Source organism: Dreissena polymorpha, chromosome 6, assembly GCF_020536995.1.
Source record: "Dreissena polymorpha isolate Duluth1 chromosome 6, UMN_Dpol_1.0, whole genome shotgun sequence".
Classification (NCBI taxonomy): domain Eukaryota; kingdom Metazoa; phylum Mollusca; class Bivalvia; order Myida; family Dreissenidae; genus Dreissena; species Dreissena polymorpha.
The window spans coordinates 31277157-31304328 of NC_068360.1; the positions used below are offsets into that span (position 1 = coordinate 31277157).

Below are 27172 nucleotides of genomic sequence, written 5' to 3' on the forward strand. Positions count from 1 at the left end.
AATTTTATAATCATTCAGATTCTCTGTGAAATTATTGATAACTGCCATGGAATTATCTGAAATAGTTATGTTGGCCTTTTACACACTTGTCTGTCCATTTGTTATATCCCCACAAAGTAAGTTTTAGAGGGGATATATTGGAGTGATGTTGTAGGCCGTTTGTTTGTTAATATGTCAGTCAGTACACAGAAAATGTTTTAAGTATTAAGAGCATGATACTTTCACATTTCTTAAGCGCTTTAAATGAAGCTTTCAAATTTGTCATCAGCTCGAAGTGCAGATAATTTTCGGGGAGCATATATAGCTGCCAGTTTGTCGTTCTTTCCGTCACACTTTCCGTCACACTTTTGTTACAGTTTCTCATAGCGCCTTCAATATTTTACTGATCTCTTACATATTTGGCATGTAGGTACCTTGCATGGACCTCTACCTTTTGATGGTTTGAGGTCACTGGGGTCAAGGTCAAAGAGGCTAATAATAGATTTTCTCAAGGTCACTCTTTGATTTCAGTTTCTCATAGCGCCTTCATAAGGGGAGCATCCATTGTTTTCAACGATACTTGTTTCATGCCAGATTATCAACACATTCCAAGTTATTTGCCCTTGAACTTATGTAACAAGGCGAGTCAGGGGTATTTATAAGATTTGTTAAAAAGCTTTAGTTTTGATTTAATCTTATCAACCCATGGTATTCAAAAATTGACTTTTAACCTAGACATAGGGAATGTCCCAATCAGGTCTGTTTTTATGCCCCCTTTCGAAGAAAAGGGGGCATATAGTGATCGGACTGTCCGTCTGTCTGTCTGTCCGTCTTTCCGTCACACTTTGTGTTTAGGTTTCAAAAAATGCTCATAACTTCTATGTCCCTTGAGATATAACCTTCATATTTGGTATGCATGTGTATATGGACAAGGCCTTTCCATACGCACACAATTTTTTACCCCTGTGACCTTGACCTTGAACTTAGGGTCTGCGTTTAGGTTCCGAAATCTGCGTTTAGGTTTCGAAAAATGCTCAAAACTTCTATGTCCCTTGAGATATAATTTCATATTTGGTATGCATGTGTATATTGACAAGGCCTTTCCATACGCACAAATTTTTTTACCCCTGTGACCTTGACCTTGAACTTAGGGTCCGCGTTTAGGTTTCGAAATCTGCGTTTAGGTTTCGAAAAATGCTCAAAACTTCTATGTTCCTTGAGATATAGCCTTCATATTTGGTATGCATGTGTATATGGACAAGGCCTTTCCATTCGCACACAAATTTTTACCCCTGTGACCTTGACCTTGAACTTAAGGTCCACGTTTAGGTTTCGAAATCTGCGTTTAGTTTTGGAAAAATGCTCATAACTTCTATGTCCCTTGAGATATAACCTTCATATGCGGTATGCATGTGTATATGGACAAGGCCTTTCCATACGCACACAAATTTTGACCCCTGTGACCTTGACCTTGAACTTGGGTCCGCGTTCAGGTTTCGAAATCTGCGTTTAGGTTTCGAAAAATGCTCATAACTTCTATCAAGCGTTTATAGGGGGCATAAGTCATCCTTATGGTGACAGCTCTTGTTTTTACTGTTACTAACCCAAGGAAACACCTCCAACAAATAATAACACTTAATATGTTTTCAAAGACTACCAAACGCATTAAGTAACTTAGTGCATGGGAAAATGCATTTTTCACTTTCTTCAATGGCATAATGGGACAAAAATGAAAATCGGAATATGCATGAAAAATGAAATATGTTAATAAAACAATGAGAATCTTCAAATACTTGTATTCCTTGGACAATGCGCACTCAATTGAGCTGTCTAGTTTTATTTCTAGGGAGGATTAGAGAGCAAGCTTTCATTTATTCAAAACTGCACATGCAGCCGAGCGTTGGCACCAGTTGCTCTTGTTCTGTTATAGGGACAAAATGACACACTTTTATAAGGGATAAATTAAACAACAATTTATTCTTTTTTAAATAAAAAAAGTGAACTTCATTGAGTAAAAGTGTCTTATTATTGTTCTAATTTGTTCATGTTCTTGTTCCTGGACACAACTTCCATAACGGCCAAAGAAAAACATTATCTGCCACATTAACACATGCTTTTACATTTCATCTTTTTAATAGTCCATGTATATGGCATCCCTAGACACATCTGCGTTGATCAGATTGAAATCATGGGAAATGATGAGATTGCAATGTGATGCATTGTTGCATTGATGTTGTACTGCACTGAGCACTAGGGGCCCAACTTAAACTGCTAGTTCATAGACCTGAATGCCCCTTGGCGATGCATGAATGCCGAATAGAAGTTCATATTCTCATTATCAGGTCTTTTCATTGGGAAGCATATATGTGTACAAAATTGCATCCTATATTTTAATATTGATGACATTTTTCCTAGTTAATATTACAAGCGCAATTATTGTCCATGGTCGCATTTGATTATTAAATAAATTGGTTTGCAATGTGCGTTCCTGTTGAGATATACAAATTGATCTTTTCACCTTAAAATATCAAATATTTGTATGATTAACTAGCCAAATTTAGCCAAGAAAAAACACTGCTTTCTGTGGCTTAAAAATTTCTTTAGCTTATGACAGAATTAATATTATTTACGGACCAAGGATTTTTCCCCTGAACACTTTTGTCTATTTAAGTCTGATGAAAATGGTTTCAGTTGTGGCATTAATTTGTTGTACGCACTAGCCGAGTCGGGCTACCAGCTTGGAAATTTCACTTGATTATGTAATTATTCACATTTCATGTCCGACAAAAAATTAATACAAGGCTTCTAGACGTCTTCTCTCCATCAGTTTGAGTGTCTCAGTAACTGACATCAAGGACTGACATGTTAGGTACACACTTCATGGCAGTCTGGAAATATAATATCATAGCACTTGTGTTCACAATTATCCACACAAATATCTGAATAAAGGAAATGCGATGTCAATGTCAAACTAGCAATAATACCTGTGTACTAGAAGATGCACAAGAAGGCTACTTTTCTGCCCCAACTTCTAAGTCTTCATAACAGGTAATGCAACTGCTTCCAGAACTCTTAGCAGCAATTGCAGGCTCAAAATCAAAGTCCTCAATAGACAATACTTAGAGACATCAAAAGAAAGCCAGGGTCAATTATTTTTCCATGACGGTTGAAACTTTCGTCTACCTTGATCCTTGTTATTCAGTTTATGTGTGGGAGTTGTGCCTTAGAAAAAACGCTAAAAAGACATCCACATAAAGGTATAGCAGTGTGTTCTTTAGTCAGTAATAGAAATTAGTTAAAGTGTGACCCAAGATTGACCAATAACACTGTTTGATAAGCGTCTACTCAATGAGTGCTCAAGGGAGATAAACCTATGCATTGTTGAAAAAAGCGTCTAAATGTAGCTATTTCGGACAAGTTTCTTAATTTGCGTCTAAATGTAGCTATTTCGGACAAGTTTCTTAATTTGGACACGAAAAAAAGCATCCAAGCTCAGACTACCGGCTTGGAATTGTCACTCGACCGCTGCGAAAAATCAATTGACTCGGTCCATGGTCAAGTGGGTTACATCCAAGACTGTGGTTTCATCTGATACTCAGCAAACTTTGGGCCTAACAAATATTTCAACAAAATTTTATAATCATTCAGATTCTCTGTGAAATTATTGATAACTGCCATGGAATTATCTGAAATAGTTCATGTTGACCTTTTACACACTTGTCTGTCCATTTTGTTATACCCCCACAAAGTAAGTTTTAGAGGGGATATATTGGAGTGACGTTGTAGGCCGTTTGTTTGTTAATTTGTCAGTCAGTACGCAGAAAATGTTTTAAGTATTAAGAGCATGATACTTTCACATTTCTTAAGCTCTTTAAATGAAGCTTTCAAATATGTCAACAGAGTGAAGTGCAGATAATTTTCGGGGAGCATATATAGCTGCCAGTTTGTCGTTCTTTCCGTCACACTTTTGTTACAGTTTCTCATAGCGCCTTCAATATTTAACGATCTCTTACATATTTGGCATGTAGGTACCTTTCATGGACCTCTACCTTTTGATGGTTTGAGGTCACTGGGGTCAAGGTCAAGGTCAAGGTCACAGAGGCTAATAATAGATTTTCTCAAGGTCACTCTTAGGTTACAGTTTCTCATAGCGCCTTCATAAGGGGAGCATCCATCGTTTTCAACGATACTTGTTTCATGCCAGATGATCAACACATTCCGGAGTTATTTGCCCTTGAACTGAGGTAACAAGGCGAGTCAGGGGTATTTATAAGATTTGTTAAAAAGCTTTAGTTTTGATTTAATCTTATCAACCCATGGTATTCAAAAATTGACTTTTAACCTAGACATAGGAAATGTCCCAATCAGGTCTGTTTTTATGCCCCCTTTCGAAGAAAAGGGGGCATATATGAGTGATCGGACTGTCTGTCTGTCTGTCTGTCCGTCTTTCCGTCACACTTTGTGTTTAGGTTTCGAAAAATGCTCATAACTTCTATGTCCCTTGAGATATAACCTTCATATTTGGTATGCATGTGTATATGGACAAGGCCTTTCCATACGCACACAATTTTTTACCCCTGTGACCTTGACCTTGAACTTAGGGTCTGCGTTTAGGTTTCAAAATCTGCGTTTAGGTTTCGAAAAATGCTCATAACTTCTGTGTCCCTTGAGATATAACCTTCATATTTGGTATGCATGTGTATATGGACAAGGCCTTTCCATACGCACACAAATTTTTACCCCTGTGACCTTGACCTTGAACTTAGGGTCCGCGTTTAGGTTTCGAAATCTGCGTTAAGGTTTCGAAAAATGCTCAAAACTTCTATGTCCCTTGAGATATAACCTTCATATTTGGTATGCATGTGTATATGGACAAGTCCTTTCCATACGCACACAAATTTTTACCCCTGTGACCTTGACCTTGAACTTAGGGTCCGCGTTTAGGTTTTAAAATCTGCGTTTAGGTTTCGAAAAATGCTCATAACTTCTATGTCCCTTGAGATATAACCTTCATATTTGGTATGCATGTGTATATGGACAAGGCCTTTCCATACGCACACAATTTTTTACCCCTGTGACCTTGACCTTGAACTTAGGGTCTGCGTTTAGGTTTCGAAATCTGCGTTTAGGTTTCGAAAAATGCTCATAACTTCTGTGTCCCTTGAGATATAACCTTCATATTTGGTATGCATGTGTATATGGACAATGCCTTTCCATACGCACACAAATTTTTACCCCTGTGACCTTGACCTTGAACTTAGGGTCCGCGTTTAGGTTTCGAAATCTGCGTTTAGGTTTCGAAAAATGCTCAAAACTTCTATGTCCCTTGAGATATAACCTTCATATTTGGTATGCATGTGTATATGGACAAGTCCTTTCCATACGCACACACATTTTTACCCCTGTGACCTTGACCTTGAACTTAGGGTCCGCGTTTAGGTTTTAAAATCTGCGTTTAGGTTTCGAAAAATGCTCATAACTTCTATGTCCCTTGAGATATAACCTTCATATTTGGTATGCATGTGTATATGGACAAGGCCTTTCCATACGCACACAAATTTTGACCCCTGTGACCTTGACCTTGAACTTAGGGTCCGCGTTTAGGTTTCGAAATATGCGTTTAGGTTTCGAAAAAAGCTCATAACTTCTATCAAGCGTTTATAGGGAGCATAAGTCATCCTATGGTGACAGCTCTTGTTTTTACTGTTACTAACCCAAGGAAACACCTCCAACAAATAATAACACGTAATATGTTTTCAAAGACTACCAAACGCATTAAGTAACTTAGTGCATGGGAAAATGCATTTTTCACTTTCTTTAATGGCATAATGGGACATAATTGAAAATCGGAATATGCATGAAAAATGAAATATGTTAATAAAACAATGAGAATCTTCAAATACTTGTATTCCTCGGAGAATGCGCACTCAATTGAGCTGTCTAGTTTTATTTCTAGGGAGGATTAGAGAGCAACTTATGTGATTTATTTCTTTCAGTATTGAATCAATTAAATTGTTTAAGATTTAAAGAAAACATGACTATCATTTTCTTTTCCCTTCATAATCATTAGTTTAGTCAAAGCTACAAATGGTCAAGTTGCCTGTATAAATAGGATAAATGTATGTTCTGCAATAGTAATGCTATCATAGCATTCACTGTTTTATTATCAGTAATTTATTTAATTGTAAAATTCTTTAAAAAACCTAAATATCAACATCATCAACAAGATGTTGTTTATTGAACAAACTTTGGTCCAATTTCCATTTGAATGTTCCAGTTAACCCTTTTCCACTAAGAAATATATTTTGATGCATTTGAAGACCTTTTTTACTAGATTCAAATTTTAAATGCTTCATTTCCAACCCTTAGAAACTTATGAGCAGCAAACAGCATAAAACCTGAACAGACTGTGAGTTAATCACAGGCTGTTCTGGTTTTATGCTGTTTGCACATAACCATTTTCACTTTGTTTCTGAGTGGGAAAGGGTTAACCCCCCCGTTCACACATAGGTGCTGCTTCTACTACGATCAAAGCGTGGCCGAAAATTTGGCCGATTGTGACAAATGGCAGGAGAAACGTAGTGGAGTCTTCATAAGCGCAGTGTGATCGCGGTAGAGTCTTAATGATTGGAGAGCTCTACCCTCTCGCCACGTTTATTTTGAACATGCTCAAAACAAACATAGCGGGATCGTGGCCAACAATATTCGGTGTATATATATAGGGGCATGGTAGTAAGGTCGAAATAAAGACCATTATTTGCCAAAATGCTTGATTTAGACTCCGATCGGCCACAATCCACCCCGATCCAAACCTGTTTCATATCGTGGCTTGATCGAAATGATCGTGGTAAAGTCGCAGCACTGTGGTGAACGGGGGGTAATGTAAGTCTTGTAATCGACACATTCTGAAAGTATATTATGCCAAGAGGGCTCATAATGTTTAACTGCTAAGCTGATATTGCCAAACTCAATTAATTGTCTCCAAGGGACTTCGCCTACAGCTGGAAAGTAAAAGGGTATAAATTGGGTGTAACTGTGCAATAATTTGTGTTCCATTAAGCTCATTCATGGATCATTCATTCTTTTATTTTTCACTATGCTTCTATAAATCTGATAGGATTCTCACTGGAAAGTTTCATAAATCTGTGAAGTTTTTATTCTCATATTTCTCCTTCCTATGTTGATAGACACTTATCCCTAATAAGTTTTAAAGAACAGTTGGAAAATTGCAGATGCATTCCTTTTCAGGGAAAATCTCGTTACATTTTGTGTGACCACTGTTGTACAGGCCAGGTGATACAGATGGGCTATATTTAGGGGAGAGTAATAAACCCACAAATCTTTCTATGATCACATTGCGTAGCCCACAAGCCTGTTGTTATCTGAGTCAATAATTGCTTAAATATGGATTCTCTGGAGTTGATTCCATGCTTCTAACTGGAGCGGTAAAAAAAGTTGACCAAACTGGTACACTAGACCTTATAAGGTTATAAAATACAAAATTATGGAGCTGTGACATAGAAATGCTTGTAGATATCAATAGGGTTACAGAAATCTTTGGTTGCACTATTTGTGTGGGTCTGTGTACAAAATTAATGGAGTATTGCCGCTTGAGTCAGTGGTAGTAATTTGGTTAAAAAGTTATCAAGGTTCTTCTATCGGTGGGGATGTGTTGTGCTTCTGTGAATGTGATGGTGATTCAGGCTATAAATGTACTGGAACAGTTTGTTATGTGTCTTATGATAGTGTAAGTACCAACAGAAGATTATTAACATATGATTTTTTAAATTCTTTCCAGCTTTTTGTGCTAGAAAGACATGCAAAAACATAATTTAATGGAAGATCTAAGGACGATAAATGTGCATAAAATAAATGGAACATTTCCATCGCGTATTATAAGGTTCTAAAGAATGTCTTGTTCTATCCATTACAGAGCTAGGATTTCAAAATAAATAAAAAATGTGGGAGAACATGCAATAAAAAATATGAAATTATCCAAAAATTGGTTTATTTATTTCTTTATGTAGGAGTTAATTTTTGAAGAGAATAAAGACAAATGATTTCAAATAATCAAAGTCAGATAATAATGACTTAAAGGAAGCCTTTCTGGGAAGACATGGTTGTAAGATATAGTATCATCAGAGCATGTGCAAAAGTGATGTTTTCATGGTGGACATACAGAGGCAAACATAACCGTCGACATCGTAGTGTCAGCTTTAAGAAATATGTTGACATGGTAACCTACGACTTTGATCTCACGGAACGCAAGGTAATGCCCAGTTTAGCATGCTAACAATATGTGTCTTGTCAGTCTTTACTGTACCCATGCAGGGAAAAGGGATTATTGGAGGCACTCAGTATGTCAGTCCGTTTGTCAGTACGTTGGTCAGTTTATCCACATGCAATGTTAACAATTTGTGGGGCTTTGCTTTCGCCCATATTTCGTAAGTGATTAAATCAAATCTTAAAGTTTGGGTTGTGATGAAGTATAAGTGGCCAAGATACTTTTTAACCAGGTTTTCCGAAGAAAAAAACTGGTTATTAGATTGGCGAATGTCGGCGGGCGGGCGGAACAAGCTTGTCCGGGCCATAACTTTGTCGTTCGTTGTGAGATTTTAAAATCATTTGGCACATTTGTTCACCATCATTAGACGGTGTGTCACGCGAAAGAATTACATCGATATCTCCAAGGTCAAGGTCACACTTTGAGTTCAAAGGTCAAAAATGTCGGCGGGCGGGCGGAACAAGCTTGTCCGGGCCATAACTATGGCATTCATGGTGAGATTTTAAAATCATTTCGCACATTTGTTCACCATCATTAGACGGTGTGTTGCATGAAAGAATTACGTCAATATCTCCAAGGTCAAGGTCGCCGCAACTGAAAATAGACTTATTTTGAAACAAAGGGGGTTAATTATAAACAATCAGTTTAGTTTGAGTTGTCTCCCTTTATCAGACTTTTTTTTCAAATTGAAAACCTGGTTTTGTCACAATTTTGTCCCTTGTTACCTTCTTGATCCACTTGTTCCTTAGTTATAAGCTATTGAGAATAGCTGAAAAAGTGTCTCGGGGATGTAAGTCTTGTTTGTGATAAAAAATCTACTTCGGGGAGGGCTTAGAATTGTGCCCTTCCCCATGGGATGGTCTTTTTTGCATGAAATACCACACACACTCACACAGCCATGATTATTCTTGCCCAATTAAACCAGGAAATTCCATAGTATACCATGTTTTGTTTGTCAATTATGTTTGAGCTAATGGGTAGGTCAGTGGTCTTCTTTATTCCTTATTCTATGCTGCATGTTTTAGCACGTTCATTTTATTAGCTTGGCTGTTTTCGGAGAAAACCCGAGGTATTGTCATAGCCAGCTCGTCGTCCGCCGTCTGCCATCCGCCGTCCATGTCATGCTAAAACCTTGACATTTGTCTCTAAAATCAAAGTGCTTCCACCTACAACTTTGAAACTTCATATGTGGGTGCACCTTGATGAGTTCTACACGCCACACCCATTTTTGGGGTCACTTGGTCAAAGGTCAAAGGTCAAGGTCAAAGGTCAAGGTCACTGTGACCTCTAAAAAAAAAAAAAAAATGTCTGACAATCTTTCTTTTATTCAAAACTGCACCTACAGCCGAGCGTTGGCACCCGTTATGCGGTGTTCTTGTTAAATATCATACGATAATATATATTGCAGTCAATATTAAGCATTTTTAATGCAAGAATAAATCATTCTGACAGACTAGCAAATAAACTATACAACATTCAGCCAACTATTTAGTATTTGCAATATAAAGTTTGTTAGAAAGGTTACAAAATACTATAGAGATGTACAGACTCTTACACATAATAAAGCCTTTACCCAGCGGGAACTGTAATATTTGTCTAAAAACATTTTGTAATTTAAGCTGAATAACAAGCATAATGATAGTATAATGCTTATACTGTAAGTTGTCACGTAAATTGCGCCCAATGTATAATGTGCAACCTGTTTTTTTCCAAAATGAAAAAAATAGATCTCAAGCTAAAAAAAACTAGCAATTGAACGGAAAATCGCTGAATTTTTACTATTGCGCAATCAAATAAACTTGGTCATTGGAAAGCTTAATTTTGCATTCAAAAGAAGAAGCGTGATTATGATGAGCATCGGTTGCATAGCACTATATTTTTCTTATAATTTCGTTATTTTCTAGCAAAAGATCAACATTCCACATGCATTTCGTGTAAAGCATGCAAAATTAAAAATTCATGTACATCATGTCATTCTTCCTCTGGGAAAGCCTGGTCTTTAAATTTGAATGCTGAATATTAACTTCGTAGCACATGGGAGACAGGGCTACAATTGTTGAGATATGTTAGTATTGACGTAAAACTGTTCATCTATTATGTTGGACAAGTGGAGTTATTGTTTGTCGCACGACACAGGCTTGAATGTGATGTACAATGAAGGCGCCAAAAATCTGGACCAAACTGGAAAACAGTAAGAAGTGCCTGTTCACACCTACCTTTGCCCATGAAAAAGACCTAGTTGACACCTACCTTTACCAGCCCAACGTTAGCTGCCAATGTAGAAGTGCACAAACGCAAACAAAGACAAAGACATTTTTGCATATTTAATTCAAACACTTTAAAACATGAAAACCTGTTGCTACCCTCTTTATATCTGCTGTTACTGACTTTTTGTTGTTTCGACAACGGGCCATTCAGTCTGCAAGATTATAGGTAGTTTTCTGGAATAAAAAAATAGCAGCAATTCTGATTATTAAGTACGATTACAAAATGAATTTTACGCAATTTAGCAGCCAGGATAGCTTTGTATGAATGTATAAAGCGCACCAACTGTTTAATTTTAAATTTGGAGGTATAAAAACTGCGCGCTATACAGTACAGGCACCGTGTACTTAATCAAACGCCACTCGCCGCGGTGTTCATCTCACTGTGTTCGTTTACCAATATGAACCCCGGGTGTTCAGATCAAATATAGCGGGGGCTGTTTTTCATAAGGCAAACACCCCGAATCACCGCGGACCCATAATATCTACCGCGGTGTTCATCATGTTCGCTAAAAACAAAATAATTGAACATAAACGTTTTGTATTAATCCCTTTCATTTAAACGTGTTAATATTGACAACAAAAATAAAGTATCAAATGAATTTCAGCATTTGTTTCTATTTAAAGATTTGATGAAATAAGCGTTCAATCGGGACAAGGGTATTCCAACATGTGTTAATGACTTAATGTGGTGTGCGCGCATCGTGTCAAGTTCATGTTCTGTTAAAAATTGTAGCCACAAATAAATACATGTATATGCCCATGATATTTTCGCGTCCAGTTTTTGTCCTGACAAAAAGCGCGCTAAAAAATAGGCGTGGGTGTATTAATTTATACACAAAAAACTGCAAAGAGCAGACAACATTGTAAAAGCTTCGTACTTTTAGTGAATTTCCATTTAAGTATTGGGGTATCTCGCAAATGATTTGGAATTGACATTTCCTCTGCATAAAATAAAATGCAAAAATGCTGTGTCATTACCATCTTTTAGTTCGTTCAATATTGCAATAATTATTGTACTGTATCTGATTGCACACAAAGTGCCGTGTACAGTTCATGAATATTCTTTTACAACGACCAATGAACAGCGTCATCTATATTTAGATTTCATTCAACATGTATAAGTCATTTTCTGGAAATCGGGAGAAAGTTAAAGCGATTTTCAAAAATAAACCAAAGTTTTTTTAATTTAATTTGTCATAATTATTTATATTATGTGTTGTCTGTGTACGTTTGTTTGGTTCTCATTTGTTTTCAGCAAATCTTATTAAAATAAATATCGTAATTGTAAATGTTTAAAGCATGTCCCGTTTCCGAGATCATATACGAGAATTACTTCAATATGTTGACTGACATGTACAATCATTGTTTTGACAGACGACTGTGCTTATCTAAAAAAAATATTTTGGTAATACATAGGATATTGGATTTTTGGTGCTTGATTGGGAAATAAAACAAAGACGCAGTCGGCAGTTTTCTATAAACCTTTTGTACTGACCAACATAATAGTTAACAGTGCACATGCTTATTTAACATTTAGGGATAAGAAACACGAGTTCTAGACACTTTGGAAGAAAGTCATAGCGGTGATCATGGGTGTTCCCGTTAACAATAGAGCGGTGATCATGGGTGTTCCCGTTAACGATAGCGCGCAATTGCAGCGAGTTCGGGTGTTCGCCCAACACCGCGGTCAGAAGCGTGTCTGTCCCTCGCGAAATGTCAGCCATTGGGAAAAGTGAACACCGCGGACAGGCGTTTTTGTTTAAGTACACGGTGCCTGTACTGTACGTGACAATTTACTGTAATTGCACAGGCAGATTTTGAGAGGGCTGAAAATGGTTAATGCCTCTTCTTAAGTTTGCTAAGGTTTTTCCTATTTTCAATCATGCTAAATTAGGATGAAATGGCTTTGTGTAGTTAATTTACTGTAAGTTATAAGTTTGCTGTAGTATGTAAATTTTGCTGAATTTCTTTATTTTGTCAAACTTGCAATAACAAATGACAGCAAAATGCCTTTTGCACCAAAAAAAAAATTCAGATGCTGGTACAGGATTTTTGTGTTTTTTGAAAGGATGGGCAAAATGGTTCTATAGTCCATTCCCTTCCCTGATCCCCTACCCATAATGCACAATCTTGTATAAAAGCCTGAATTGCTCCCAAAGTGTGGTGTTTAGTCATCACTATGGAAGTATAGAAAGTCATGGTTAATAACATTTTGTAATATAATAAAAACCGCCACAACATATGGTAATTGCATAGGCTAGTATCAAAGCCTGAATTGTTCCCAAATTTGGTGTTTAGTCACCATTATGAAAGGTGAATGAGTATAGAAAATCATGGTCAATAACATTTTATTATATAAAAAAAAACACAACAACATATTCCAATAAAACAACTAGTTATTAATGTTCAAGCTTTTCTAGGCCCTCTTGTTTATGGAATGCTCTTGTACATGTATGTTGTCTTGTTTTTCTCTGAGAAGATTATTTCGAAGCTAATTGAAAAATGGGATTTTGTTAAAAGTTGTGTCAGAAATGGCCTTTGTGATGATTTATTGCCATGAGAATATTGACATTATTAAAAAGCCATGGAAAAGGGTGATACTTATCTGTCTTGTTCATCACAAACTAATACTGATGAATATGAGTGAATGAATTTGAGACAAGTATCTGAAAAAGAAATGTTAACCCTTTTAGCGCTGGAACAGACTTTTAAAGGCCTTTGCAAACAGTTTGGATCCAGATGAGACGCCACAGAACGTTGCGTCTCATCAGGATCCAAACTGTTTACTATTCTGATAGTATTCTTTGGAAAAAAATCAAAGAAAATGCTAATTTTAGAAATTCAGCAGACGACATTTTAGCAGACGACAAATTTCCCAGCATGTAAAGGGTTAAGTTTTGTGCTTAACCACTATGTGTAATATATAGTAATCTTACTAAGAAAGATGGCGCTATAATTGCCTGATAGATGTTTGGTCTCAAGTTTAACATTGATATCATATCAGATTATCAGAAACTGAATGGAAATGAAAAAAATGACAAAAAATTGATTTACAAAATTGTCAGGAGTGGTTAGTGGTTTGCCTGTGATTTCAGAGAGAGTGTATATCACTTCTTCTCCCTATAAAATCACTTATGGATAATTAAGATGTAAATGTAAATGTAAACGACCATTGTCTGGGATTCCTTCTTTATCTTTTTCTTTTAAGAATTACAAGCATATCAAACGGCCTCTTTATTCATTAATACTAGAGAAAAAAAGCATATGCAAACATGACACAATCTCTTTGGCAAACACTGGCAGCCTAAAGGTCCTGTTTTCTAGGCTGTCAGAGTTTTAGATGGAGATTGTCAGATATGAATGGCTTCCTAAATGTTTAAACAGACCAGCTGATGTCTTTGGATGTGTTGATATTGCTTTATGAGGATGGATTGAGTGTTCCACAGTTTTTGTCCAATCTCTGTTTTATGTCCCAAGCTAAATGACGATAATGGCACGATTTTCCTGATGAAATGGTGAAAATTGCGAAAGTTTCTGTAATAGAAAATCAAGTTGATGGAGAGTGCATTAATTACATACATTGATATTCATAAAGAGTATTAATTGTGTTTGCACTGCATTGTTCAATGGAAGGATGAGGCTTCAATCTTGTTATGTGCTTTTACAATCTGTAAAATAATAGGCCAACTCATTTTTGCCTTTGAAAGTAATAATTTTGATGTACTTACGATTCTATTGTTCAAGCGCTTACTTCATTGATTCATTAGGCTTTTTATGGCCCCAGCATAGAGCGTTTGGCCTGTCCGTTGGTTTGTTTGTTCATTTGTTCTTCTGTCCGTACAAGGTTGACCCTAAATGGCACTTTAAATGGCACGTTTCGACCATCATTTATGCTCCTTTTTGATACTTGAATGGATGATGCAGTAATCACCTGACCTCATACTTGAATGGATGATGCAGTAATCACCTGACCTCATACTTGAATGGATGATGCAGTAATCACCTGACCTCATACTTGAATGGATGATGCAGTAATCACCTGACCTCATACTTGAATGGATGATGCAGTAATCACCTGACCTCATACTTGAATGGATGATGCAGTAATCACCTGACCTCATACTTGAATGGATGATGCAGTAATCACCTGACCTCATACTTGAATGGATGATGCAGTAATCACCTGACCTCATACTTAAATGGATGATGCAGTAATCACCTGACCTCATTTTTACCTTAACATTGACCTACTTTTACATTTAGACTTATTCTAATTGGATGCTGACAAAGTTTCCACTGTGGGCATATGTGTTAATTGGATGCAGCATCTTGTTCTGTTTACAAATGAAGCATTGGTTTTTGTAATATTATAGTCTTATAATGATGTTTTTATGACATGTTGCCATGATAATGTTTTCCATTCATGTCAAGTTTATATTGACAAAAAATGGTTAAACTGAGTTTAAACCTATTTATTTCACTTACATTGCATCAAAGGTCTTGGGGTTACAAAGATGCATATGAGTCTGTATCCTGGGGAGAACAAGTCAAACAATTGTTTGAAAGCTCCATATGTTGGGTTCAAAACAGCAATATGTGGTCTCAAGTCAAGGTTGACACCACAGAATTTAAGCCATTTTATAAATTGGAATTTTATTTTCCAAAAAAAGAAGAGACTTTCAGGCTTGTACAAGATTTGGTGCTTTCATTGGGACATTGGTTAAAGCAGAGAACCACAGCAATCTAAAGGCCAAGCGACCAGATCTGTTAATGTTCCGCTCTGAAAGGATATTCTGTTATTTAATTAGCCCCTCTCCTGAATGTTTCCATTAATGTCAACTTCTGTCATCTCCTGTCCAGATTTGTAAATGAAGTTTTACCCCCATGTTGGTCACATATCTCCAGATTTGGTGTTATGTGTTTAGTGCCTGATGACCAAAGCACAATTCTCAAGGTTTGGGGAGACTGCTGCTGTATCTAGTCAGATAGGAAAATAAGCAGTTCCATTAAGCAAGCCTAAATTCTTATATGATTTGCATTTTGACCCGTTGGTACCATGTTACATTGAAATGAATGGTCACATGGTATCTTTTCGCACCAATGGGTTTATTTGACCTAGAGGCTGAATTCTTATAATATCACTCAAGACCAAGAAAATGTTACAAGCACATCTGTTTAAAAACTGTCATTCTGGGCAAGCTTAACCCATTTATGTCTAGTGGACACTCCTATCCTTCAAAATTGGATCAATTTATTTCCAAAATTAGGGATGTCTAGTATATTTATTTCTATATTTAGAATAGTTTTATAGAAATTTCTTTAAGCAAACAGCGCAGACCCTGATGAGACGCGGCATCATGTGGTGTCCCATTTGGGTCTACGCTGTTTGCAAAGGCCTTTTTTCTAGACGCTAGGCATGAATGTGTTAAGGGGAAGATCTAGAGTCATTAAGGGTACAAGGTGCAACTCTAAGGGGTTTGCAGGGTGAAAATGTGTTCCTATTCCATTGTCATTTTTAAATCTAAAGGTGTAAAATTGGAGCGGGTTACTGTATGCTTTTTTTCCCACGGCAAGTACTAATGCATATAGTAATTGTCCTGTCCGTTATTCTGTCCATCCCTCTGTACGAGGGTAATAACCCTTGACGCCAATTGTTTCATAGAACATCAATACCGCTAGCTACAAAGCTTTGATTCTTGCATTGATGTAATATTTGTTATAATAGCGCACTCTCAACACACTCGCATTCTCTGACCTTATTTTGACTTTGACATGGACCTAATTTTGGTATATGACTAATTGGTATGTATTGAATTCTTCGTTAACCCAAAATGAATCATTTTGCCTAACATTAATACTGCTTGCTGCAAAGTTTTGATACTTGCATGGATGTTCTCTATGGACACTCAATACACACATATCGCCTGATTACATTTGGGCTTTGACATAGACCTTTTTTTGGCGTAAGCTGTATTAAACCAGCTTTTCACCCTGACTTGACCTTTGTAAGTGTCCAATAATATTCAAATAAAATTTCCCGCAGCTAGGTACGAATTAATACACTTCATTTATTCCATTGGCTGATTTGAGTATAACACCAGAACATTGGAAACATATCCGCGTCTTTGTAACACTGTTTTACTGCATGAAACAATTTTATCTGTAATGAAAAGGCTCAATAGATAGAACAGTTTTACAATCAATTTTCGACATAAATACAGTTTGTGCGTTCATCTTTTATTTTCAGAGAATTACCAGCGCAAAAGCGTTTATACTAAAGGCTATATTCTCATATTTAGTACTTACTTGCATTGCATTTCAACCCGCGAGGTTTCGGGTCAATTCGCGGCCAGTGTGTGAAAGTCAGAGTTTATATACAGTTCATCACCGGAGTTCGCAGAAGGGGTTGCGATCTTTTCATTGAAGGAAAAAATTGGAATCTATGCTATTTTTGTCTGATGGAGTAAATAGTTTGTTTAGTCGCTTTGTCGATATATCAATATTTTAGGCACAGCTGTTGCCTTGGTCGTGTACAGTTGGCGTAAACAAGCAGTCGTTTCAGCAGCAGAATTGTTACCTAACTTTAATGCATCGCATTCCAATCCGCAAGGTATCAAGGTCAGTTTGCGGTCAGTTGCAGAAATCTTTATATAAACGCCGTCTCGTAAACTTTGTGCACTTGAAGTCTGTTTTGATCAGAAAGATACTAAATAAAGATATTCAGCGATATTATTGTGGTATGTCAATCATCGATTTTTAATATGTTTTCAACATTTGCATGATAAGGACCAATTTTGATAAAATTAATTATAAATATTTATCCATTTAGACCAGTTTATTAAGCATGAGCACAATAATTCACTATACTATAATTATGCAATTAAATAAGATTCGAGTATTGCCGGCTGACCTATATGCACTCGTTTATTTTCATGTTTTTTGTGTTTTTCTATTCTGTAAATATAGATATCTGAGTAATAATATCACATAAAGCAAAATAAGCCACGAAATCTGGCGCAACACCCCGTAATTGACTTGCTTGTGATGTAGCTAAGAACTGCGCAGAAAAAAGGCATCCGCTACTTTTTATCTCATAGAGATAACTTTTGATCGTTCATAAACATCGACCACAATCAACGCCGTATATCTTTTTTAAAGATATTTCTTGTATGGACTAATTGAATGCAGAAGGATCAAATTCTTAGTTAACCCAAAATGATGTGTTTTGGCTAACATTAATACCGCATGGTACAAATAATTTATACTTGCATTGATGTTATCTATGAAAACTAACAACTCATCAACAACACCCTTACCTATTCTTTGACATTGACCTACTGGTACTTTTTTTACTTAGACTTATTCTAAGGTCCGAATTCTTAGTTTTAACCCTTTACCACTTAGATACGTATCTTTACGCATTTGTAGTCCTTTAGTTTAATTAAATGAAAGACCTTTCTTACTAGATTCAAGTTTTAAAGGCTTCATTTCCAACCCTTAGCTACTGATGAGCACCAAACAGCATAAAACCTGGACAGACTGTGAGTTACTTGCATGCTGTTCTGGTTTTATGCTGTTTGCACATAGCCATTTTAGCTTTGCTTCTGAGTGGGAAAGGGTTTACAGATTTTTTTACCCCTGATTGCCACAAAACATCTCAGTGCTTTCTCAGTGCTTAAAAACTTGGTCCCATACAATTGAGAAATCAAAATTTAGTTTTAGAAGCCTCTTTTATTTGGGTTTATTGAGGGAAAATATGTAGCAAATAGAAATATATACATTAAATCATGAAATGAAATTTTGTTTCCATAGTTATTAATTTTGCTTTAGTGAGTGGTAAATTGTGTAAATGCTATGTTAATCCCAAAATGTTTTCACCACCAAATTCACAATATTGCTTACAGGACTGTCAGCTTTTCTTGGATATTGAAGTTGGGTGTTGTTGGATTTAAGGCAGTGATTTGTCACAGGACCCTTGAGATTCATTAAGGGCCTCTTCATTTCACTGGAAAGATTGCTAGTATATTAGTTTTCCTTCCAACTTCCCAGTTAATGATGTTTCTCATTATTTACGTGAAATGTATATTGTTGTGAGGATTTTAATTAAAAGAACTCTGCTTAATGCAGTACAATTGTGTATTGGGAATTGGAAACGTTTTATTAGAAAACCTGCTATTGTCAACAGAACGCTATGATTATTTGTATAGTTGCCTGTTTTGTTTTAATATCCTCGCAAAAACAAAAAAAACAACGTAATTTTGTTTTGTAATTCCTGTATCCCTGTATGATTTGCCTATGTGTATAACAAAAACTTCAAAGTAATAACTTGAAAAGTAACAACTGTAATATAAAAAAAACATTTCTAATAATTTGTATAGTTATAACTTTAATATATTTCAATATTATGGGTTGTCTGCATTCTACTCCAGTTGGAAATTCTCTGTTATATCAGAATAAAATAATACACAAAGCAAAGGCCAGATAACTGGTGTAATACAAAATAAGTTATTTTCAAAGTGTTGTCTCCCTTTTCATGGTCAAAACATGTTCATGCACAACTTAATTTTGAACTCTATTAATATGTAAATATTGCAGTAAATTTGTATTGTTCACAAGTTATTATATATTATCATTAGCATAATGTTTAAAACTTTAATAAACTTACTTATCTGTCAGGACTTAATGCATATTTTCTTAATGCCCATTTCATATTCTTGAATTATGCCTGTAAGTCTTGAAATATTCATATGCATGATGGCTCTCAACACCTTACTGGAGTGCTTTCTGCAAACAATGTGGAAAATTGTGTTTGTAAGGCTTCATTGGTCCTCTCTTATAAAGATCTTGCCAAAAATTATCTCTGGTTATGTGACGTCCTTACATTTGTATAATGCATGATAGATGGAGAGAGGTAAATTGATTGTATCATGAACTGTTGGCTTTAGATAGAGAAACATCTTGAAATTGTGTGGACTAAAATTTACTTAAATTATTCAAAATGGGACTAAAATTGCTTTTTAAGTTGTTTATTTCCTCCAGCCTTAAGCGTGAGATAATTTTTGCAAAGAAAGTTGTAAAAAATCTGTTAATTAACACTGTGTAATATGTTGAATTTTTTATGCGTCAGCACTAGTGATTCAATGTGTTTGAGTTTGTCATAAAGCAGTAGAATCGGCTGGCATGCAAGTTTTAAAAAGAATATCATGCTAAAATTTTTTTGTTAAGTCCAAAAAGCAACCGCTTAAAACTTAAAACAAAAACTTGAAGGGACTTACTGGATATTACTGTGGGGCTTGAAGAATATGGCAACAAGGAACAAAAAACTTCATGAAATGGCTCTGTATCTGACACTTATTCAGAAGTGATGTGTTCGCCATGCCTGGACTTGGGATGGGAGTGGCTTTTGGGTTTAACAGAATCCACCCATATTTTGACTTGGTGTGTTATTTGATGCTCATGCAATTTCTGTGTACTTGTAACATGGTAATCTGCCATAAATAAATACATTCTTCAAATATGAAGTAGTGTTTTAACTCTTTCAGTGCTGGAACCGAAATGTGAAGGACTTTGCAAACAGTTTTGATCCAGATGAGACACCACAAAACGTGGCTTCTCATCAGGATCCAAACTGTTTGCTATTCTGATAGTATTCTTTGAAAAAAAAATCGAAGAAAATACTAATTTTAGAAATTCTGCAGACGACATTTTAGCAGACGACAAATATCCCAGCATGCAAAGGGTTAAAGAAGTGATAGTGATTAAATGGCCATGGTTTCTCATAATTTTGATTTATATTTTGATATTATTGTAATTTGATTGGAATTTCTCATTCTTCAATCGACTTCAGAGTACTTCTTTTTCCGGATTACACAGATTAAAGTTGAAGATTGCTATGCTGTGAGTTGACATGCATAAAGTGCTGATGATGTTATTGTTTGTATTTTTCAGCCCCGAGGCTCAGCTGATGAGGAGGTTGATGACGCAGATTATGTAAGTGTTGACATAGCATAGTGATTATTTTTTCACTGTCAGTAATTTCATAAGCGTTCTCCATAAAAAATGGTGTAGCCAGCTTAACTAATGCAGCGATTTTTCTTCCCCAATTGGGAAAAGTAACTGTACCATACCAATTTGGAAAAAAAATAGCGCGAAAAAACCTTGAAATTGGGAAAATTTGCGTTGTGAAATCTCCCAATTGGGAATTATGGGTCTTTTTAACCAGGTTTTTAACCAGGTTTTCCAAAGAAAAAAACTGGTTATTAGATTGGCGAATGCGGGCGGGCTGGCTGGCTGGCTGGCGGGCTGGCGGGCGGGTGGAACAAGCTTGTCGGGGCCATAACTATGTCGTTCATTGTCAGATTTTAAAATCATTTGGCACATTTGTTCACCATCATTGGACGGTGTGTCGCGCGAAATAATTACGTCGATATCTCCAAGGTCAAGGTCACACTTTGAGTTCAAAGGTCAAAAATGGCCATAAATGAGCTTGTCCTGGCCATAACCATGTCATTCATTGTGAGATTTTAAAATCATTTGGCACATTTGTTCACCATCATGGGACGGTGTGTCGCAAGAAAGAATCACGTCAATATCTCCAATGTCAAGGTCGCCACGACTAAAAATATATTTTTTTTTTAAACAAACTTACAAAGGGGGTTAATTTTGTTTGTTCATTTCAAAAGTTTAGTTTGAGTTTTCTCCCTTTATCAGATTTTTTTTCACAATGAAAACCTGGTTTTGTGACAATTTTGTCCCTTGTTAATTGCTTAAATTGGTATCAATAGCACAAATCAACTCAAATATTGATTTACATTCATTTAGCTTGAAATGTGAGTGTCAGTGCTGATTTTAATTGTGAACTTGCAGTTAATGCACTTTTGGAACAAAATTGACAAAATGTTCCTTCCTTTTGGGAATTGTTTAGATTGCAATTGGGAATTTTGTAGTTTTTCTTCAGTTGGTAAAGTACCTTTTACGGATACTTTATAAAGAAGGGAAAAAATAGCTGTAATGGAGTAGCAGGCAATTAAACGAGTGGCTTGCCGCATGCTCCAGGGGTAGGTTCAGGAGGGGTATCCCCTCTTGTCAGGGGGTTTGGGGGGAACTCCCCCGAGAAAATTTTCAAATTGAAGGAGTGAAATGGTGCAATCTGGCAAGTTACTTGCAGGCTGTGATGGTTTTATGCTTGTTGCATATGGCCATTTTCACTTTTTTTCTAAGAGGGAAAGGGTTAAACAAAAAATGCCATAAAAGTGGAAAGTGTTGCCCGTGCTTAGCCTGTGCAGACTGTACAGGCTTATCTGTTACAACACGTAACGCTTATGCATTAAACCCCATTTTCCCAGAGCAAGGCGCAAATGTTACATACAACAGGTTCACATTCAGGCCTGGTTAATGTGTTTCCAGGTACAAGTGGCTTAAGATTAAGACTGGAAATAATTACATTCTATTTTTAGCAATCTTTTTTTCAGGTAGACTATTAATTTATTTTGCCATGTAAATAGTTCTGGATTGTTTTTTGTTCTGACTCACAACATTGTTGTGTTATATTTCTGTTTGTAAGGAGTCCAATCAAATATTACTGTGGGCTGAAAATGTGTGGGTTTTGATGTTCCCCTCTTTCTAAACACATTTGAGAGATAAAAGATAAATCAACAAACAAAAAGGCCAGTGTTCTAGAAGGTTAAAATTGCTTGTGGATTTTGTTCTTGCTCCCATTTGATATCAGTTATTAAAATTTCTATGGCGATCTGCATGTTTACAGAGAACATATGGTTCTTTTTTATTACCCCCAATATTTCTCATTACACTGGTGATAAGCCCTCTAGCTTGTGTACATGCTTATAAGCCCACTTGGGCTACTCTTCCTGCTACATAGGAGGGAATTTTTATGAATTTTAAATAAATAGGTTGATAAATTCTCAATTGTATGTGCTGGCGAAGTGATGTAATTCAAGTACCCAGGGAATGTTAGTTAATGCTTCAGCGCTTAGTATGTTATTTTTTTGTTACTAAAAATAGTTGGTTGTTTCTATCTTGCTTCTGCCAGGAATCATAGGTATATCAGCAGTTGTGCTTGTACATGTGTAGGTATATATGACTTAATGGGAAAAACAATTAATTTCGGTGCAAGTTGGATTTATGAAATGGATTAAGATTTACTTCTGCTCGGAACTTATGTGGACAAGGTATTACCCTTTTCCTGATTCCATTTGTTTAGTTGGATTTTAGCTGTTTTCAAATGAATTTCAGTCAAATCAGTTAACCAACTCACACTTTTCCTGGGATAGCTGGGGAACCAGTATTAATATTGCACCTACTTCTGCCAGTAACTGACAACTGATCTACTCGAATCATATCAGATTCAGTAATTAATTCCATACTTTTTTCAAAAGTAAGTTTTTCAAAAGAAATGTAAATAATGTCAGTGTTAATTCTATGGGCATGGTTTAAAGGTGTCAACCTATTAAAGCAATAAATGGGAAAAAGGATAATTTTCCGAAATAATCATGTTATAATTGTGTTCATAGATTTCATAGTCATTTTAACAAAAATTAATGACAATAATAAGTCGTATAGTTACAGTATGTAAACTATGAATGATAACCACAAATATAAATACAAATACCAGTTTTTCAAAGCTTGTCATGAGAATGCCCTATGAAGGCAGACAAGTGTGGAAGAAAAAGTGTAGAAAGAAAAGTAAAATACTATTTTCTTTCTTTTCTTTTTTTATATTTAAGAAATAATGTTCAATTTACAATTGTTCTTGGGCTCATTAGTTTGAGTTCTGATGGTGAGATTGAACAATACAGGTTAAGTCCATTTAAGTATTTATATGTGCATTTCAACAAGATTATTGTTGACAAAAGTTTATTACAATTAATTTCTACTGTATTTAACACTTTAAATGCCCCCGGTAGGGTGGTATATAGCATTTGAACTGTCTGTCCGTCCCTCGGAAAACTTTAACATTGGCCATAACTTTTGCAATATTGAAGATGGCAACTTGATATTTGGCATGCATGTGTATCTTATGGAGCAGCACATTTTGTGTGGTGAAAGGTCAAGGTCATCCTTCAAGGTCAAAGGTCATAAAAACAAATCCAAGGGAAGTAACAAGCTTTAAAGGAAGTTAATTTCTATTTATCATAAATGGCAGGCACAGATCATTTTTACAAGGGATTTAATAATTTAAAAAAAATTAAAGCGGCGCAGTAGAGGGCATTGTGTTTCTGAAAAACACATCTCTTGTTAGAACTATATAATGTGGTTGTTTATTGGTTAAATAACAACAGTTTATATGTACTCTTAAAAAACACCACCTTTCATGATTTAATTCTTTATAATGATTCTACAAATACCCAGTGACATTTTGAATAAATTTGAACATCATGTTTCTGAAAGTAACAGTGGAATTTTAATTATTATCTAACAAATGCCTCTTTGAGGTGAGGAAATTTTGAAAATCATGTAGTTTTTTTAAAGTCTGATTGGAATTATAATTATTTTACAAATGCTTCTTTGAGGATGAATTGAAACATGATGTTTCCCAGAGTAGGTGTGATAGATACACCCAGTTGATAACTGGAGAAATTACATAGGAAGATCATGTACAGGCTGGTAAAAGAGTAACACAGACATCAAAGGCTAGCCTGAGTTAAGTGTGTATATGTGAGTACACATATAGAACATTCAAATACACTAGGTACTTTTTATTTGGACGCGATAGCGTACAAATAATGTAGCGAGTTTTGCAAGCCAGTATGAGCTTAGGTACGCTGGGCGGAGCGGCGTTGCAAACAATCGATATTGGCCAATGAGAGTGCACGTTTTGCATGAGCGACAGCACTAGTAGGCCTGCATTACCTCCAGTAAAATTATGCAGCCGACAAATGAGTGGGAACAGTGGTGTAATGGTAGATCACTGGCTTAGTAAACGAGAGGACCCTGGTTCGAATCCCGCCCTGACCACTGGAATTTTTCTAAGCAAGAAATATATCCCACATTTGCTCTTTTCGTGGAAATTGCGCATTACATGCAGAATACAGTTAAGTCATATATTTGACGTAAAGAATTTTAATAACTTAAAGTTGAATTCATTACATACCACTAAATTGTTCTGTTGAATTCTCAAATTGGCATAAATAAATTTGTAATCCGAAACACGCTTCTGAATTTTATTGTCAACGCCACATAAACAAATTGTAGCTTCAAATAAACAGTGCTTTGTGTATTTTTGCGGTTTATTTGTCTCAGTAAAAAGCGCGCGAAAACTATGAAGATGTGTACAACGTCACGTGAAATGTGTTGGTGTATTTATTGAACAGCAAGTCAGGCGACACACGTGTGTTCAGTTGGAAAACCCCGTCTCGATTGGACATTATTTCATCACATCTTTAAATTGTCACATATGCCAAAAATTAATTTGCTACTTAAGAAAAAAGGCGAATGTTTATGTTTATAAATTCTTGAGTTTACTAATTAAAATGGAATATACGGGATAATCTGGCATTGAACAGCGACGAGAAAAGAAGTAAGTAGGCAGTAATTGATAAGAGTTGCGCTGATACGGATGCATTGGGGAATCGATCCAGTTGGGATTATGCGAATCTATGCGTGAGAAAAAGTGTTCAGCAATGGAATAAATGTTGTTATATATATAGGTTTTTTCTTAAAGAGTCATAACGGACCAAAATAACGTCATAAGTAACGTACAGAGGGGGCTCATTTTTCTACGTTATGTAATTTGTCATGTCGGCAAAATTGTTGCTCAATAATAAAAAAAAAATAATTAAAATACTAGATACACATAACACAACATGTACATGATTCTAGGCTAGTTATTCTTTAGCAAGGAACCGACATTCTAAAGATGGTTGCCATTGCAGGAACCAATTGCGAAAGAAAAAGAGCAATTTCCACGAAAAGAGCAAATGTGGGATATATTTCTTGCTCAGAAAAATTCCAGTGGTCAGGGCGGGATTCGAACCAGGGTCCTCTCGTTTACTAAGCCAGTGATCTACCATTACACCACTGTTCCCACTCATTTGTCGGCTGCATAATTTTACTGGAGGTAATGCAGGCCTACGAGTGCTGTCGCTCATGCAAAACGTGCACTCTCATTGGCCAATATCGATTGTTTGCAACGACGCTCCGCCCAGCGTACCTAAGCTCATACTGGCTTGCAAAACTCGCTACATTATTTGTACGCTATCGCGTCCAAATAAAAAGTACCTAGTGTATTTTTATGTTCTATATGTGTACTCACATATACACACTTGACTCAGGCTAGCCTTTGATGTCTGTGTTACTCTTTTACCAGCCTGTACATGATCTTCCCATGTAATTTCTCCAGTTATCAACTGGGTGTATCTATCACACCTACTCTGGGAAACCTGATGTGTGAATTTATTTCTAGTCTTATTTCATCACATCTTTAAATTGTCACATATGCCAAAAATTAATTTGCTACTTAAGAAAAAAGGCGAATGTTTATGTTTATAAATTCTTGAGTTTACTATTTAAAATGGAATATACGGGATAATCTGGCATTGAACAGCGACGAGAAAAGAAGTAAGTAGGCAGTAATTGATAAGAGTTGCGCTGATACGGATGCATTGGGGAATCGATCCAGTTGGGATTATGCGAGTCTATGCGTGAGAAAAAGTGTTCAGCAATGGAATAAATGTTGTTATATATATAGGTTTTTTCTTAAAGAGTCATAACGGACCAAAATAACGTCATAAGTAACGTACAGAGGGGGCTCATTTTTCTACGTTATGTAATTTGTCATGTCGGCAAAATTGTTGCTCAATAATAAAAAAAAAATAATTAAAATACTAGATACACATAACACAACATGTACATGATTCTAGGCTAGTTATTCTTTAGCAAGGAACCGACATTCTAAAGATGGTTGCCATTGCAGGAACCAATTGCGAAAGAAAAAGAGACATATTGTTGTTATATTGTCTAAGTTATCTCTATAACATAACTATTAAGATAAACAGTGCACCCACAATCCGACCCGTGCTTTAAGACACTCTCTTTATAAATTTGAATGGGTTTTGTTCATTTCACACGTGCGATACAAAAACCTGTTACATAATTTTGAAAACTGAGTCGCGTCTAAGATTATGCAATAGCGTACAAATTCAGTGCCTTCAGCGCTTTGATTAGTTTGGTGGTTGCAGAGATAGTGGTTATTATTGCTTGCTTTAATGTGAGCCTCACTGCGGAAAAATGGTGCTGAATGCATGTTCATATAGTGTATACCCAGACTAGCGTGTGCAACCCACACAGGCTAATCAGTGACAACACTTTGCAATGTTTTTCTTCGAAATGAAGTCTTATCCTAACAAAAATCCAGTTAACTCTTTCAGTACGGGAACTGAATTTTGAAGGCCTTTGCAAACAGTTTGGATCCAGATGAGACGCCACAGAATGTGACGTCTGATCTGGATCCAAACAGTTTGCTATTCTGAAAGTATTTTTTGAAAAAAAATCGAAGAAATTCTAATTGTAGAAATACAGCAGACGACATTTTAGCAGACGATAAATTTCCCAGCATGCAAAGGGTTAAGGCGGAAAGTATTGTCCCTGACAAGCCTGTGTGCAATGGGCACGCTAATCAAGGACA

General features: G+C 36.1%; 1 protein-coding gene across 4 annotated transcripts in view; it reads left to right on the forward strand.

Annotated features, from left to right (window-relative positions):
* Positions 1-27172, forward strand: part of LOC127833318 (disks large homolog 1-like) — a 187099-nt gene that overhangs the window by 48240 nt on the left and 111687 nt on the right. For all 4 annotated transcript variants that reach the window (XM_052358495.1, XM_052358497.1, XM_052358496.1 and 1 more), the window contains exon 5: positions 20479-20520. In XM_052358495.1, coding sequence (XP_052214455.1) covers positions 20479-20520 — 42 coding nt within the window. The remainder of the gene's footprint in view (positions 1-20478; positions 20521-27172) is intronic.